The sequence below is a fragment of the Polyergus mexicanus genome, unplaced genomic scaffold, assembly GCF_030449975.1.
Source record: "Polyergus mexicanus isolate NDT 795.1 unplaced genomic scaffold, iyPolMexi1.0 SCAF_1, whole genome shotgun sequence".
Classification (NCBI taxonomy): domain Eukaryota; kingdom Metazoa; phylum Arthropoda; class Insecta; order Hymenoptera; family Formicidae; genus Polyergus; species Polyergus mexicanus.
In genome coordinates this window covers 6,292,215-6,310,738 of record NW_027223321.1, presented here as the reverse complement: position 1 = coordinate 6,310,738, position 18,524 = coordinate 6,292,215, and the positions used below count along the sequence as shown (strand labels likewise).

The window sequence follows — 18,524 nt, the reverse complement described above, 5'->3', positions numbered from 1 at the left end:
ATTGGTCAATTTCTTAAGGCTTAGGGCTTAAAATCTCTATTGTAGACGCCGCATAAGACTTAAGACGTAAGCGAATTGACCAATCACGGTCAAACAGTAAGGCAGCCATATTGAAACGTAAGCTACGCTGAAAATTCCGTATGGTTGAAATTCTTAAGTCTTATGCGGCGTTTACAATAGAGATTTTAAGCCCTAAGCCTTAGGAAATTGACCAATCACAGTCGAGTATTCTTCTCATACTTGACTGTGATTGGTCAATTTCTTAAGGCTTAGGGCTTAAAATCTCTATTGTAGACGCCGCATTAAGTCTTAAGCGGAGAACACACACTTTTGCATTTTATGGAATTTTCAGCGTGCTACGTTTCAATATGGTTACCTTATTGTTCGACCGTGATTGGTCAATTTGCTTACGTCTTAAGTCTAAAGCGGGGAGCACATACTTTTGCATAAGCGCATAATCATAAGCGTAAGGAATTTGATTGGTCAATTTTCTTATGATAAGGAAATTGATTGGTCCATTCTCTCATGCATAATGAAATTGATTGGTCCATTTTCTTATGCATGAGGAAATCGACCAATCAAATTTCTTATGCTTACGATTATGCGCTTATGCAAAAGTGTCTGCTCCCCGCTTTAACTGTTTCAGTTTTTTTTATGTGCCACGGCCCTAACTGAGGCAAGTATGGCCGATAGTGGTGTAGTAGTGCGCCGCGAGTGACAGATACATGATCGTCTGCTCGACCGTCTCATCCGTCATCTCCGGGGTGTCCGCGCGCGCCGCGCGAAACTCCGAGTGATAGAATGATCGTTTCGATCTGAGTGAAAGAAAGAGAGGGAGAAGAAAGATTAAGAGAGTGAACGAAAGAGAGAGAGAGAGATAAGGGAGTCCGTGCGGCAACCCGCCACTATCCCCGGCGCCGGTGTGATGATCAAGGATATGGCGGACGATGAGGCCATACAGGCCACCAACGACGACGCCAGCGAGTGCAAGCGTTACGCGGTGCAGCTCGGCTATTGGTGCGACCCGTTCATCAGCCTGTTCGTCAAACAAACCGCTCGGAAGGCGCCCGAGATCAATCGTGGCTATTATGCCAGAGTCAGGGGCATCGAGCTCTTCGTTGACAAATTCCTCAAGGTGAGTGTCAACGCGTTTCGATATATACATTGTATTCGTTCTTTTCGTCTGTATTTTCTCTCTCTCTCCATTTATTAGACTTGTTTATTTATTCTATTTCGAGCATACAACGCGAAAGGCGTAAGTAATACATTTGAAAAGAACGGTTTCCTGAACGCGACACTGGATAACGTTCGTTTCCTGCGATTGTACCTTCTGCACTTTCTGCGCTGTGTATCTTCGATATACATTCTCATTTCGCTTTCGAAAAGTGCGTGCCAAAATGTACGAGCGGGATTTCTTATCGCGAACGCAGAGAGTTCAGATAGGATGAGCGCAAGGTCTCGGCGAGTATAACCTATAAGAGCATATTAGAGGAAACAATCGGGGATGATGCGGTGATGGCGGGATGTAAAGGCGTGGGGAGGAGGGGCGGGGGGGGCGGAGGGGGGTGAGATACAGCTGATCCGGGTGACAGGGACGTGCAGCGGCGGAAACCTTGACCCATCGGCGGCCGAGGCCCTGTCCCAATTCCCGTGAGGTTCCCCGCTTTTATCGCGACCGTCAGCCGATATACAGGGTGACCCAGATCATTTGGGACAATACTTGTGTACAGATAGAGCGGATCAAACTGAGTCGAAAAGTACTGTATCATTTTTTTTTTTTTTTTTTTTTATAACGCTTAATAAAGGAGTTATTATTGAGTAAAATCTGGCCAATCAGCGCCGATCTTTAGCCGGGTGCACGTCGGTGAGCCGCGCGCCTGATAGTATGCGGCAGCAGACATTTCACGGCTCACCGACTGGCTAAAGGTTGGCGCTGATTGACCAGACTTTACTCAATAATAACTTCTTTATTAAGTATTATAAAAAAAAAAAAAAAAAAAATGAAAGATGACTTTTCGATACAGTTTGGTCTGCTCTATCTCCACACGAGTATTGTTCCAAATGATCTGGGACACCCTGTATAGACCAATGAAAAACGCGCTGCGGCGTGTGCAGCAGCTCCTCGTGTTTCATCTCCGAATTGATGAAAATATTTCACGATCGTATACAAGGTGTCACAGAATTAAACCGACAAACTTCAAGTGGTTTATAGAGGATATCAAAACAAGCGAATTTTGCCAATAAATTCGTATATGAGCTGTTTTGGCGCTATAGAATTGAAGATTAACAAGGAAATCTCGCGAATTCGAAAATTTTGATTTTGATGAATTTAGAAATTTCCGGTTGCGGTTTAAAAAAGATTCGAAAGCCCGTATCATACTACGCATTGAAGTCTGAGATTGAAAATTAAAGAATAAAATTTGATCAATCAAAACAAAAAAATTTTCATTTCTTTTGCCATGATTAATCAAATTTCAATCTTTAATCTTCAATTTTCAATTTTTAATGCGTAGTGTGATACGGGCTTAAGGTGCGAAATTACTCCTCATATATAGAGCGGCTTTTTGCTTTTCTGGATATTCGAAAATTATTCGAGATATCAAAAAATATTTTATACAAACGTTTCATGGTAAAAACACTTCTTATTTAACCACATTACTAAAATTTTAAGAAAATAATTTTTTTTCAAAGATATTTGCTCTTGTTAGTCTTTAATTATCTAGTGCCAAAACAGTTTATTTGCGAATTTATTGACAAAATTAGCTTGTTTTGGCGCTCTTTATAACTTGAAGTTTGTCAGTCTAATTATAGGACACTCTGTATAAATGAATATTTGTTTCCGGCTTTGAAGTTATTTTATTCGAATACGCGTTAGGAGAGTATCGGAAAAATGTGTGCATGTATACACAAACCTACATAGATATTTATTTATATAGAGAATCGTGAGCACAAAAACGAAAAATCAATCATTTTTTTATAATGCAGGTAAAATGTGTTCTAAGACAGTATAATGGCAGTCTAATGTTGAAAAAAATTAATTTTTTTTTTGTGAAATTTATCATTTATATTGTATTAATCTCTTTATTAAAAATGTTGCCATAAATTTAAAAATTCGGTTTTAAAATTTATTTTCATAAATGTCTAAAAAAGCAAAGAGTTTCAATATACTGATTAATCAATAAAATAATTAAAAAACGAATAATTTTATAATTTTAGAAAATATAATATTGTATGGTTATAATTTATATATATAATAGAGTTTATAAATATTATTAAAAATATAGATATCTTGCTTATGTACATATAATTATAAAGTATAAGAAATTTAAAGAGAGAGAGAGAGAGAGAAAATATGTTTATGACATAGAAATTAAAAGAATATGTTATTATGGTTAATATTATTAATTTTAACGGAATATGACTTTTTGTGCAGTTGTCTGTTGGTAAAGGACAGATCATAAACTTGGGCTGTGGTTTTGACACACTCTACTGGAGGCTGAGAGAGGCGGGAAATAGCCCCGTGAACTTCGTAGAACTCGATTTTCCCAGTATAACTGCGAAGAAATGTTATCACATCAAAAAGCACAAGCAATTAATCGATAAGCTAAACACCGAAGGTATCTTGGAACGCGCGATATTACTATCTCGTTATCTAAAAATTATCTACGCTCTTTCTACACATTCCACGTAATAATTGTTTTCAGACGGAGAGATCCGATTTTCGACCACAGAGCTGCACGCCGCAAATTACCATCTAGTCGGTACAGATCTGCGACATATAGCGGAATTGAATAACAAGTTGATCCAAGCCGAAGTTAATTTCAATTTACCTACCTTGTTCCTCGCAGAGTGTGTTCTAGTATATGTAGATGCTAGCGCGACCACGTCGTTGTTGAAATGGCTAGCAGGCAAATTTTCAAACAGCCTCTTCGTCAGTTACGAGCAGGTAAACATGAAGGATAAATTCGGCCAGGTCATGTTATCGAATCTCCGTAGCCGCGGATGCTTATTGGCGGGCGTGGAAGACTGCGAGACGTTGGAGACTCAACAAAGGCGGTAAGTATATCCTTTACACTTTATCTCTTCAACGAGATGATAATTTGTTTCTCATTTTATTGCAGATTTACCATAAATAACTGGGAGGGCACGAGCTCATGGACGATGGTGGAAGTTTATGATTCACTGCCTGTAATGGATCGTAGTCGAATCGAGCACATAGAGATGTTGGACGAACGAGAACTTCTTACCCAGCTACTTCAGCATTATTGTATCGCCATCGCTTGGAACGGACAAACATTCAAAAATCTATCTATAGCACAGGGTTAGATTACTACCTAACTCTTCCTCTCTGTGTCTATCTTGCGAGTTACTCCAGGTAATGAATCATATAATTCCTAACTCGGCAAGTTCTTGTGAATTACTTGTAATATCCCAATCGACAGCAGGAGATTAACGATTTTTAAATTGCGCTTAAGTATATCCCGGTTAATCGATAGGATTCGAATTAAAATACTTCTAACTTTTTTCCATCTTTCAAACAGTTCGGCGTAATAATTTTTGCTTCGGTATATTCGTCCTCCACTAAGCGCGTGATAAATACTATTTTTTAATGACTACTGTAAAACGAAGCGTGATAAAATGATTCTCGATGTTGATTCGGACCTGATGTGGTTACCTAATATGATAACAATGACCGGATAAAGCCATCTTGATGTCCTTTCGCAGATTTCCAGTCATCTTAATTTACATTTAATCTTTGAATTTTGTGTATAATGTATAATGATCTATCTCTGCAAAAGATCGATTACGTCTCGCTTCTTATTGTAGATTTTTCTAATGTATAAAAGTACGGTCGATATTATAATTATTATAAATCAGTATTGTTATATAATTGTTTATGTGCGGCCAAATAGCGCGATAATAATGCGCAAAATAATTTATTATATTGTATTACGAGATATATCATCGAAGATCAACCATCCAACGCTCATTACGTTTTTTTTCATCATTTTGTTTATTATCCAACTATAATTTCATTTTAATATGAAAGTTTTAGATTTTGTATTAGTTGCAAAGGAGAGATAATTTCGTCCCCCCCCCCCCCCCACTGCTAAATTTGCTTCTTTTATCTGCACAGTTTTACATATTCCGCATATAAACAGCAAATGTGTTCTTGTTGTACAAGAAGAAAAAAAATGTAAAGAAAAAAGAAAAATGTCTAGAAAGTACAGCGATTCTCTATTTTTTATCTAATTTCTATATTTTGAATCTAATTCGTTGCGAATATAAAACTGTATTTTTCTAAGATCTTCGTATATAAAACTCCAATTCTTTGAAGACCTTAATACACGATGAGAATCTAAGGAAAATGGTATAAAATTATTTTGTATGCGCGATACAATCTTTAAATATATATTAAGTATTAGAAATTATGAATCATATTGAGTCGTGAGGAGGCGATTAATATTACGATATATAAACGCGTTATAAGCGATCAGTTTCGCATAGATGCGTGGCCTGTGAGCGCGCGATGGGTGGTCGATTATTTAAGATATTAAACGCAAAAGTGTGCACAACGAAAGTAAAACTTTAAGCAATCGAGCAAGTACTTAAGTACTTTTGCAAATGGATTGACGCGCATCGCGAACATCAGCCTTAAAAAATCGGCGATCTTTTAATTAATTTCATTTATTCGCTCGTAGATGTGTCGAACTTATTATCTTCGCTTGCATTAACTGTGAATATAAAAATTGCGTGCCGATGTTCTTCGATAAAAATCCGATCAGTTGATTTTATAACATGAGAAACGCATATGCTGGCACAATATAGTTGCGCCGTTTCTTTTCTCAACACCAATACCAAGTGTACGTTACATTTAAGCAAGTCATAGAATGATAATGTAAAGATTGCGATAAAGGATCGAAAGTCACAAAGATTTATTTTCATATTGAGGAATATCAGGGTTACGCGTGTATATTCAATTAAGAATAATACGAAGAGATATAAGCTCTTAGGAGACATTCAAACCAACTTTTTATATAGATATCAAGTGCTACAACAAACAGAACTTGGACTTTATCATCGTTTGCACGGTAAAGTGAGGTGTGATTGCCGAGATTTGTCTGTCGAGCATTAAAAAAAAAAGGGACATTGATTGTTTTCTTGGAGTTTGACGGCCTACCGGATTGGAATAATTGCATTATAGTGGTATTGTATAGTGTGTATATGTGATTTTGGCGATCATGCCTCAGAGAGATAACGACGATGATTTCTCAGTCCTATTCAAACGTTATAAGAACTAGCAAATTGAAAAATAGGATATTTTTTAACATGTAAATTTTTATTTAAATATATAAACAAACGTCTTTTGTTAAAAAGATATATTTTTAATAATAAAATCTAGATAAAAAATCGCAAAAAATATTGAAACAGAAAAACATTTTTTAAATTTCTATTTTTTTTCGAAGTATAAAAAAAAAAATTTGTGGATTCAATTCCCATGTTCAGATATATTTGGTCTTACGAAAAATTTCGCATAAATTAAAAAAAAAATTCTTTCGTGAACCAAAAATAACAAGCATGAAGATAAAAAATGCCTATTTTTTTATTTTAGATAATTTATCGAGATAATCTTGACCAGGCGATCGTGATATTATTTTGAATGCTATTATTATCCTGTTTCAATATCCTTTGCACTTTTTTACGTTAATTTTCTTGTTAAACAATATATTTTTTAATATAAAAACTATTTGTCTAAATAAAAATTTTACACTATGTTAAAAAGTACTCTATATTTCGATTCGCTAGATTGCTATAACAAACATTCTTCTGTAATCATCTTTTATTCTGTTTCGGGCGTTTCTTTCTTATACTTTTATCGTTATATGAACAACGGTAATTTATTAGATTTAAGATATGAACGAAAACACGCATTCTGCTGAATAAACTACGTAGACTCATAGAGACTGTATGGATGATCTTTCATCCCTTCAACGAGTAAAATAACATACCTGGAGTAACGAACATACATACATATATATATATATATAAAGAGAATAATTTCTCAGATGTTCTATTTTTCTCAAAGGTTACAAAAATTGCAGTCATTGTTACGACGTCTATCAACTATTCGTAGGTAAATTCCTGCCTCCCTCGCCCCCGACATGTTGCCTTCTTTGCATGTAGAAAAATAATCCCCACCTTTCACATTAGTTTTGTGTCATGTATAAGTTAGTTTGAGGTAAAATCGACTAATTTATTCGAACGCTCATGTATTCAAGTCGGCTTCAAGTTTGAGAATCGAAACCCTTCGAATCTAAAGTTCTCGCATTAATAGATGTCGTCATGAGAATTCGAGCAAAGCACTGCCACTACGAAAATTGAGCGAGATTTCAAGCTTTATTGAAATTCGGCAAATTTTCACGTGCACTTATTGGCTCGTTAAAATGGGGAGAAAAAAAATTTACAATGAACCCATTAATATACAATAATTTTTATCTAAACAGTCTATAATCAGGTTTACTTTAAATGTTTAATAAGACATCTATTCGATTAATTACACATTTTTGATTACATTATTCAATTAGAAATGACCAACTCTATATTATTTAATTTTGTCTATGTAATAAACAAAGAGTTTTATTTTGCTAGAATTACTGTTAAAAAAGTCGCAATTCAAAAAGTTTATTTTACTTAACATAGCTTTCATAAACTGCGAGAAATCGAAAATGGCAAGACAATTTGATTCTCAAACTTCAAGTAATATACGATCATATTGTGCGGATTGTGCATGCAGCTACATGTTTCTTCGCCTCATTTTCGTTTTACATAAAATATTAATCTCATGTTACACACGGATGTTACACACTTTGAAAAAAAAAAAGATACACTCGATCTATATATATAGATATATATATATATATAGATAGATAGTATATATATAGATACACAGTGTGCTTCCACTTATTATGGATAAAATACGATGGAAAAATGTGCATCTTAATATTCGCATAATTGTGATATTGTTAAATTATGCATTTAATGATTAGAAAAAAAACGAGCAATTGGTTATTATAATTAATGATTGTAGCTTCCTGTATGATACATTTTTTTCATATGTCTTATGCTACAAAGAGTTTCTTTAAGTGGGAAAAGAGAGCAGCTATGATATAATATTAAATTATATATAAATATTTTTAAATGTATAAGATATATATGCTGTAACACGATACACTTCTCCCATTTAAAGTCTTTAATTTAATTTATATTATGTAAAAGACGACTTAATACATCGTGTGATCTATATATTAAATGATTATTTTTATTATTTTAACAAAAGTGATGGATATATATAAATAAATACTATCTAAAAAAAGGAAACTTCAAATAAATATTTGTATGAGTATTTATTTGGAATCGTCGTTTCGTGTAAAGGTATGAAGAGAATATTAAAAATACATAATTTTATATTTATATTACATGATACACCTTATGCTTTATACCTTACATATTTACTAATTGCTTTGTTCATTGCTCGAAATTTTATGCGTACAAACAATTTATATGGAAGATAGTTGGTCACATTTTTTTATATCTTGTTTTCTTTCACTTATATTTTAATCCCAAAAATTCGAAATTTTTATTTCGCGTACACGTGCCATTTGAAATTTATAATGCATATTAATTAAATACAAATTTTTGAGATTTATGGATTAATCCATTTTATTTAATCGACTGAATTCACGTCAACTTATATACATACATCGTCGAACAATTAAGTTTCGAGACTCGCTTCGTATTTCCGAAAATTTGATCCATTTGTGCTGCCATTTTAAAAAGTTATTCACAATTCGATATTCAACACATAATGCAAGTTTTAAATTATTTGGTTTAATAGTTAATGAGATACAGTCATACGAAGTTGTGTTACAAAATTTTGTTTAAAAATCGGTATAATGGAAGGAACGCTTGACAACGCACCAACATTAAATTCTTCGTTAAATTAGAGAAGTCGCCAACAGAAACGTTACAAATGATTCAACAAGCCTACGGAGAGTCTATGCATAAGAATAATGTTTCGAAGATACAGATGATATAAAAAAAAACGTGAATCAAATTTTGAAAGAGCTTGCTTCAGAAGACTAGGTTTATACTGTATCTTATTAACTATTGAACTAAATAATTTAAAACTTGTACCACGTATTGAGTATTGAGTTGTGAATAACCCCCTAAAATGGCAGCACAAATGGATCAAATGTTTGGAAATGCGAAACAAGTCTCGAAACTTAATTGTTCGACAGTGTATAATTGCATTAAGAATTATGAAATTGATATCTTTTCTCATCATGCAAAGAGCAATTCCTATTGTTCTTATCCCGCATAAATTATAAAATTAGATAAGTCGTTTCTTACAAGAAAAGGAAATAAATTTATAACATCCTTAAAAGCCCAGAGGATTTAATTGTACGCATCCACCGACGTCGCATATGTTCCTCGAAATTTTACTCAATTTATTAAAGATGTTCAAGTTCTTGTCAGAATTGACCTGCTGCAAATTGTATGCAATACGGCTGGATGCCTATACAAAATAATGCGAAATTAAATAACGCTTTTGATATTATAATTATAAAATGAATCGCTTCACATTATCGCTAATAGGATCAAATAACATTTGAAACATGACAGAATAAGAAAATGATCAATTGTTACTATTTAAGAGGAAAAAATATTTTGTAACGTTGGACTTTCTAACTGCTCCCTTGTACATTAAAAATTTATTTCTAATATAAAATATAAAAATATATATTCTAATCGTTAGATTACATATAATGAAAGATTATAAGCAAATAGTTTAGATGGCAGCTTTGATCCTGTTAGAATTAAGAATATAAATATATTCATACCTCCATGCACCAAGTTTCCGCCATTAACAATTCATGTTCTGCACTAGGAAGATTCTTGTTTAGTGACATGGTCGCCCTGCTCAACACGATTGCCATTGTATATGTATCAAAAGCAGCTTGCGTAATCCTGTTGAGGATAAACTGTTCTTCTACAATCCTTCGTCCATATTTAATAAGAATGTTTTCTATCACTCGACCGAAGATTTCCACACTCTGCAATTGCAATATTCTTTATATACAAACTTATGTTGTACAAGATTTTAGCCTACTGTTTATTTTATTGTTTTTACCTTTGAGCAAAGCGCAGCGCTTTCCGTCAATCTCGGATGAACTAAATCCCCAAAAGTAAGCGGCGATCTTAAACCAATTGCTCTAGTCGCTCGCTTAGTAGCTTCCTCGAAGATCAGCCCTAGATTCGCCGTGGGATTCTTAAAGGCTTTTTGCAGTTCTTTCAAGTGACTACCAGCGTACTGGATGCCGGTGAGTGATACGAACAGACGCAAAATGTCGTTTGTCCCTTCGAAGATTCTGAATACGCGCAGATCGCGCAGTACACGCTCCAAACCGGTTTCTGACATGAAACCCATACCGCCTAAGATCTGAATAGCTTCATCGCAAATCCACCATGCGGATTCGGATGCAAAACACTGCAACACAAAAAGAATTTCTAATGTATAATATAGAGGAGGAGTACGATAAATTCGCGGTTTGTAAACACTAGAATTCTATTAGATCTTTGTTTCTATGTATATGTCGTCTATGTATATCATTTCTATATAGTTCTCGTATCATAAAATAAGTAAAAAACTGGCTAGATAAAATAAGGAAAAACAGACACAATCTTTTTTTCATTTCTCTAGCGAGCTTTTTCTCCCTATCAAATGAAGACACCAAAGTTATTTATAGAACTTTATAGAATCCTAGTCCCTTAAAAAATTTAATATCTATAAATAATTTTCTTTGTAAATTTACTGTAACTTTATAAATCTTTACAATTATCTTGATAAATTTCGATAAATCAAATTAACCGAATGACAAGAGAATCACCTTCGAAATAGCTGCTTCTAAATGATAATCTTGACTTCCAAAGTCCATGTTACCAGAAATTGTGTATGCGAGAGACTCGGTAATATAATGTAGTATAGTCATACGCGCCAACTTTTCTTGTATGGTGCCATAATTGTTCAATGTACGACCAAATTGCACGCGTTGCGTCGCGTGGCTTACAGCCTTGTTGAGGCAGTAACGCATAGTGCCGGAAAGACACGCGACCATACCAAATCTACCATTGTTCAGGATATTCATTGCAATCTGGAATTAAAACGAATATACCGTTGTATAACATTTGAGTTTATAAATAAAAATAATTCGCCAAGCTTTGTAGAAGTTTGAAAAATTGTGGAAAAAAAAAGAATTTTAAGAATTATTAAGTATAATATATTTAATAATTTGATTTATATGTGTTATAAAAATATAATGCAAGTAGATTATAATGTAGTGTAAGTATATATAATATAATAATATAATGTAAGTTGTAAGTGTATTAAACATGTTTCTTAACTCTCTTTTTAACAATTCATAATATTACACAAATGTGAAAAATTAGGTTTACAAACTGTTACCTTAAAACCTTCACCGTCCTTGCCGAGAACATTCTCCGCCGGAATTTTGACGTCTTCGAAAAAAATCTCTGCTGTGTTGCTACATTTGATGCCCATTTTTTTTTCAGGCGGTCCGCTGGTAACACCACCGAATCCCCTTTCGACAATGAAAGCTGTTATCTTCTCTTTCGTTTCGCCCGTTTTCGGATCCTTGAAAGGCACTTGCGCAAAGACGGACATGATGTTGGCAATACCGCCGTTTGATATCCAGATCTTGCTACCGTTGAGAACGTAGTGTGATCCGTCCGCGGACTTGATCGCGCGTGAACGTATTGAACTAGCATCGGAACCGGAACTTGGTTCCGTCAAGCAAAAAGCAGCGTACTCGCCATTGCAAACCCGGGGTAGATATTTGGCCTTTTGTTCCGGGGTGCCATACAAAAGTATGCCCTAAAATAAGCACGTGTATAAAGTTTATTAAACGAAAAGACAGAGGAAAGAAAAAAAGAAATATATTATATTTAGATTATCAGAAAAAAATAGTAGAAATAAAGAAAAAAAATATAAGGGGAGAAAAATAAAGGAAAACAACTGTATCAAAAAAGAAGATCCATGAAAAAGTTTACCTTGAAACCTATGCTTTGATGCGCACCAAGCATGATACCGATACCCAAATCAAAATAGCCACATATTTCGACAACTCGACTATACTGAGTATTTGTCAATCCTAATCCTCCAAATTCCTGAGGCACTTGCAGAGCAAACGCTCCCAGTTCCCAGAGAGCAGCTACCGTTTTCTCATCTACACATTGGTTTTGATCATTTTTAACCGGATCGTTTATTTCCTAACAAGAGAAGAAAAATGAACATGTGTCACCTATACATATTCTTATATTTTGCTTATTTTACTGTTTAAAAAGATATTTACCTCATAGAACTTCTCTACAGGATCAACAAGCATTTTTATCGTATCAATTTGCTCCTCGTTCATGGGTTCCGGAAATGGAAACACTTGACTCAATTGCAATTGACCACGGAAGAGATTCATGGTGAAGGATTGAGATTCTTTTGCAAAAGCACTTTCCTGTGATTTTTCTTTTTTGAGCGGTTTTGCTGCAGCTTGCGTAGCCAAACATCTAAACATGCATTGGATACAATTTTAGTATCATTATTTTAGTAATTATTGTGTGTGTGTGTGTGTGTGTATATTTAAATTATTATTTTTTAAGAATTATTATTTAACCAATTATATTTTCTTAAATATAAAATAAATAAAACGATAATAAATGTATATGTAAAGATTGTTCCATTTTAGAACATACAATATATACAATTTAATTCATTATATTTTATCCTATCTATAATGCAATGATCATAGATCATAGAGTGATTCAATAACTGTTATAGAATCTATAACAATCTATAATAATATCTATTATTATATATTTATTTATCTATAATATAGATAAACAGAGTTTATAAATTACAAATTATCAACATATGACATATGCGGAACATGCCCAGATAGCCAAGAATGTTAAAATCACGTTTTTCCAAAGCTTTGCGACAAGGTATGCTTTAATTTTGACAACAATTGTCTAGCAAACATTTGTCTTGTTTTGGTTTGTCAAAAAGTTTGAAGCAAATTGACGGCAAAATTTTTTGTCTTACGATGCTGTAAATAATAGAAAAAGGCTTGCTCGTAAATTTTACGCAAAGAAGAACACGTATGATGCTACTCACGGTGTAACACAAACTTTACATCAATTAGTAGCAAATTTTGTTATACACGCTATAATAGCAAATTTACGACAAGAACAGAGCAAACCTTATTGTACACAATATGATAACATATTTATGAAAAGAACAGAACAAAGTATACTCTGACACAACGAGATGCAAAATTCACGCAAATAACAAAGCAAACCTTGCCATGCATGGCATGACAGCAAATTTACAACTTTACTTTATTACAAACTTTACAAAAATATAGTATTCAGCCGATAGTTCGCTTGTTCATCGTTATGCGACGCGCTATATGCATCCATCTCGTATTTGATTTTTAGTCATGAGAAGTATATAAAGCTTGCAAAAAGCAACTGACAGAAGATTAAAAATATAATTATTTCTATCAGTTCACTTACTGATACAATCCCAAACATAGAGAATTAAGATATTGGACTGATTGTCTCTCTTAGATCGGGCAGATAAATGTCTAAAAAAGTTTCAATCATCCGTTTATTGTTTACTTAAAATGTAAATATATATATATATAAAATTCATATATTCATTATATTATGAATTCATTTTCAATTATTCATATATTATCATCATCTCATAATTATAATAAATGCCATCTAAGACTCTTGTCTGCTCGGTCGCATATTCTTAAACGACGCGCCAGAAAACATGATGGATTGCTTCACAAAAAATATTCTTCTCTGCGAGATTTATCGTTCCTCAGAGTTTGTCGCAGAGTTTCTGAATCATCCTATACAGAGAATGATCACAAATTTGCTATCATGCCGTACACGGCAAGATTTGCCCTATTCTTGTCACAAATTTGCTGTCATCCCGTGCACAGCAAGGTTTGTCCTGTTCTTGCCACAAATTTGCTGTCATGCCGTGCACGGCAAGGTTTGCTCTATTATTTGCGTAAAATGTGCATCATACTATTGCGACAAGCCTTGCCAGCAAAAGCTAAGCTTTTTCCGGACACATCTTGTTACAATTTTGCTGTAAAGGCATGCTCGGGTTTGCTGCAAACTTTGCGCAAAGTTTGCATCATTTTGCTTGCTGGATGGTTGACAATCGCGTACACATGTATATATATATATATTTTGCAAGGTCACGTTCCAAAGTCCACTAGTCCACATATATTGACACGCACATAACTTGCAACTAAAAATACCATTGATATAAAAATGCGAATCGACGTGCAAGCTACATATGATTTATGAATTTCACAAATTATACAAATTGATTCACCAAAAATCAAATATTTATCCTACGTAATAATACACAAATATTTATTTTATTAATATATTTCACGATTTAAACTCCATTCAAAGGGTGATGATATCGATGAAATACGAATATCATGCTAATCGAATAAAATAGAAAACAAAATTAATGTAATTTTTGACAGTTTAAATTTTACTCGAGATTAGCAACAGGTTGTTCCAATCGAATGAAAAGACGATTGACGTATCACCTTGGTGTGATCCAGAGTCTTAAAGGCACTTCGAGAGCCTTATTAAGGTTCCTGGAAGTTGACGAGAATGCCTTGGTGATACGAAACATTTACTTGTATTTATTCAACTGACAATGACAATAATATAAGATTATTATCGATAATAATTGTTTTCACTTTGCACAGGACAACAATTACAAGACCTATACGTTACAACGTTACGATGACACGAACGATACTGGCAGATACTGGTTGTCATTGGCTGTTGGCTGTGTTGCTATCATTTGCTATGTTCCCCGATTCCCTACCAGTGTTGTTCTCGGGGACGCTTTTTCGCGCATGCGCAGCGCAGTGGTAGAGAAATCCAGCGACGGCGTATATAGTTAGTATGTAGTGTGCACCCAAGGGCAATTAGGCGCAAAAGTTTTGGCGGGTTCCAGAGGAGGCTAAGTATAGGGTAGGTAAGTAATAATAAATAGATATGATTTTCTTTATTAGTATGGAGGATAAAAACAAAAAAAGAGCCATTAAGAAAGAAAGGCGTTTTGTTAATGCGTGGCTAGATGAAGATAATTTTAAAGGATGGTTGGCTCCCCATCCAACTGAAAATAAAGCTTTTTGCAATACTATCACCAGATGTAGCAAAACAGATTTAATACGACATTCGCAAAGGGCCAAACATATAGAACAAGTAAATCTTCAAAGCCCCGATCATAATAATAATAATGGTCTGTATAGTGATAAAGCGCGCGGAAATAAAATTAGCAGCATTTTTTCGGAACATAATATTGCTTTTTATATTGCAGATTATTTAATTCCTTTATTTTTAACATTATCTCAGTGGAGGTTCCATAGCACCCTTTTTCTTATAAACGTGACACATACCTGAAGGCCACATTTAATGCGCATGCGCGAAAAAACGTCCCCAAGAACAACACTGTCTCAGACCCGTTTTTGTCTATCTAACTACGTCGACCACGTGTCCAGATGTACTATCCGTTCTAAAACTATTATCATAGTTTAATGTGCAGTTTTTTAAGGTACACTTTACCATTTTTCATATTTATTTTAACTCTCTGCTTCTTAACGTTTTCAACCATCTATTATAGGAATAAATATTCGCGTGGTATCAAAGATTGCGTGTGACGGTTGTGTCTCCTGAACGCACCCATTATCGTTTTATCAATAGTCAACGTTGATTTGTTGATTCTAAAAGTAGGAGCCAATCACGTTTGATTGCTACTAAACGGTTTTCTCTGCTGAACGCAGACATTGGGTGCGTTCAGGAGACACAATCGTTGAGTAGCAATCGAACGTGATTGGTTCTTACTTCTAGAACCAACAAATCAACGTCGAGTGTTGACAAGACGATGCTCAACAGTTGTGTTTCCTGAATGCGCCCAATGCTATGACCGAAGACCGAACATTGGGTGCGTTCAGAAGACACAACCGTTGAGTAGCAATCGAACGTGATTGGTTCTTACTTCTAGAACCAACAAATCAACGTCGAGTGTTGACAAGACGATGCTCAACAGTTGTGTTTCCTGAATGCGCCCAATGCTATGACCGAAGACCGAACATTGGGTGCGTTCAGAAGACACAACCGTTGAGTAGCAATCGAACGTGATTGGTTCTTACTTCTAGAACCAACAAATCAACGTCGAGTGTTGACAAGACGATGCTCAACAGTTGTGTTTCCTGAATGCGCCCAATGCTATGACCGAAGACCGAACATTGGGTGCGTTCAGATGACACAACCGTTGAGTAGCAATCGAACGTGATTGGTTCTTACTTCTAGAACCAACAAATCAACGTCGAGTGTTGACAAGACGATGCTCAACAGTTGTGTTTCCTGAACGCGCCCATTGATCAGCTGATCAGCTGTGGAATCAGACACAATATGGCACGCACACATCGTCGATAATGATAAATGCGTGATATAACGAGTGCCACGGTCTCCGGCACCGTTAATATCTAAACACATCTATGTCTTTAAAGCTATGGGTTGAATGGCGCGGAAGGAATGTTTAAATATGTTAGTTGGTAATTGATGTGTTAGAAATTCGTCGACACATGTTACGATTAGGTTAAATTATATAATGTAATCGCGCGAATCATGCAGACTTTTCACACTTCCGAATACAAAACGCTTATTTTTTAATTACTAATTAGATTGGCAAAGATGCAAATGATCGATCATAATCGTAAATTTATGTACATTGAAATTGTTATATTTCTTTGTGTAAAAAAATAATATAAATGTCAATAATAAAATAAATATATGTAAAATATGATTACTAATTCAGATATGATAACATATAATTCACTAATCAAATGAGAGATTTAGAAGCAAGAGGCTTGGATACTGATAATTAGCTAATCTTTGTTTTTATTTTTTCAGATAAAAAAATGCCTAATTCAATATGCAATTTGTCACAAATATCTTTGGACAAGAAATATGTGGAGTACATTTAAAATTAGAATAATTGAATATTCTTCCTTTCGGATGTCTTTGATGTTTCTAAAAATTATACTAATATGAATAACATTACATCAGAAAAACTTTCGTTATATTCAGTTCTCAGAATAAAAAGAAATGATCTTAAGGAATTTATTTGCGGCTGGGGTGCCGCTGTTATTAATGTCACTGTCACTTTCCCTATTAATAAAGTCATATTCAGACAGGTATGTAATGCAAATAACATTAATAAACATTTCTCTATACATTATGACCATACTTACTTTTAAGATTTAAGTAAAAACACATTTGATCATCAGTACAAAAATTATTTTTATTATGATACAGATTTTAGAGGGAGTTCCAGTGAGTACTGCAGTTGGGCAAATATCGCGAGAGGGAATACAATTGCTGTATCGTGGAATTTTACCTCCTCTGTGCCAAAAGACTTTGTCGCTCAGTCTAATGTTTAGCACGTACGAAGGATGCAAACAGAGATTCTGTTTGCTCACCATAAACGATGTGCTGGCTAAGGTACTAGCGGCGAATATAGCCGGCACAGTGGAGGCTGTGCTCATGCCATTTGAAAGAGTACAAACATTATTACAAGATTGGCGATATCACGATAAATTCAAGAACACGCCCCATGCGTTTAAGTATCTTTTGACGAATTATGGCGTGTCTGAATGTTATCGCGGCATGGTTCCTATCATATATAGAAACAGCTTGTCCAATTTGATGTTCTTCACTCTGCGAGATCAATCGAAAATCTTGATAGGCAAGCAGGATTCATTACTGACGAACTTTATCAGCGGTGCGCTCATCGGTGGCTTTACCAGCACAGTGTTTTATCCGATGAATGTAATCAAAATACACATGCAGACAAAAATTGGTGGCGACTTCGAGAAATTCCAGGTTGTGATTCGCGAGGTATATGTTTCCAGAGATCGAAGTTTAGCTTCTTTTTACAAAGGCGTACACTTGAACTACATGAGGTCTTTCATTAGCTGGGGTGTGATAAACGCGTCGTACGATTTCTTGAAAAACATCTTCTTTTAAATTATTTAATAAAGAAGAAAAGTATTTTTATTTGTATTTAGGAAATTTATTTCACGCTCCGCTGTATATATCAGATATTTTAAATAATAGTAGAAAATTGTACCTTTTGTAGAAAGATATGAATGTTACAGTCGCACATTCTTCTTAATATATATATGCGGGATTAAGATAAATATGCGATTGCATATAGGAGAAAAATCTATTATATATATGTAAAAACTTTACCTATATATATATAGTTTAATATCTATTTAGTTTTAATAAGTATTTGGATAATGTCAAACTAGTACTCTGCGTTGATACCACTGCTT

The 18,524-nt window shown here is 34.4% G+C and overlaps 3 protein-coding genes across 4 annotated transcripts; 2 read left to right on the top strand and 1 right to left on the bottom strand.

Moving 5' to 3' along the window:
• The first annotated feature begins 660 nt into the window (after window positions 1-660).
• On the top strand, window positions 661-12,014 carry LOC138933586 (leucine carboxyl methyltransferase 1). The gene is made up of 5 exons (XM_070296408.1): window positions 661-1,135; window positions 3,434-3,617; window positions 3,705-4,056; window positions 4,122-4,375; window positions 11,632-12,014. The coding sequence occupies exons 1-4, from the start codon at window positions 926-928 to the stop codon at window positions 4,324-4,326; spliced, it is 951 nt and encodes a 316-aa protein (XP_070152509.1). The 5' UTR covers window positions 661-925; the 3' UTR covers window positions 4,327-4,375; window positions 11,632-12,014.
• Window positions 8,393-14,949, bottom strand: Acadvl (Acyl-CoA dehydrogenase very long chain). The gene is made up of 8 exons (XM_070296404.1): window positions 14,718-14,949; window positions 12,432-12,639; window positions 12,130-12,348; window positions 11,525-11,953; window positions 10,950-11,213; window positions 10,193-10,549; window positions 9,903-10,115; window positions 8,393-9,577 (listed from the first exon to the last, which is right to left on the bottom strand). The coding sequence occupies exons 1-8, from the start codon at window positions 14,804-14,806 to the stop codon at window positions 9,440-9,442; spliced, it is 1,917 nt and encodes a 638-aa protein (XP_070152505.1). The 5' UTR covers window positions 14,807-14,949; the 3' UTR covers window positions 8,393-9,439.
• A 1,609-nt stretch (window positions 14,950-16,558) lies between these two features.
• Window positions 16,559-18,441, top strand: LOC138938239 (mitochondrial nicotinamide adenine dinucleotide transporter SLC25A51). Of its 2 annotated transcripts, none has more exons than XM_070305079.1 (3): window positions 16,559-16,731; window positions 17,098-17,381; window positions 17,503-18,441. In XM_070305079.1, exons 2-3 carry the CDS (start codon window positions 17,235-17,237, stop codon window positions 18,211-18,213), a joined length of 858 nt encoding a protein of 285 aa, XP_070161180.1. In that variant the 5' UTR covers window positions 16,559-16,731; window positions 17,098-17,234; the 3' UTR covers window positions 18,214-18,441. The 2 variants fall into 2 exon arrangements, with proteins under 2 accessions (XP_070161180.1, XP_070161187.1); XM_070305086.1 differs by having other exon boundaries at window positions 16,559-16,739.
• The last annotated feature ends 83 nt before the right edge of the window (window positions 18,442-18,524 follow it).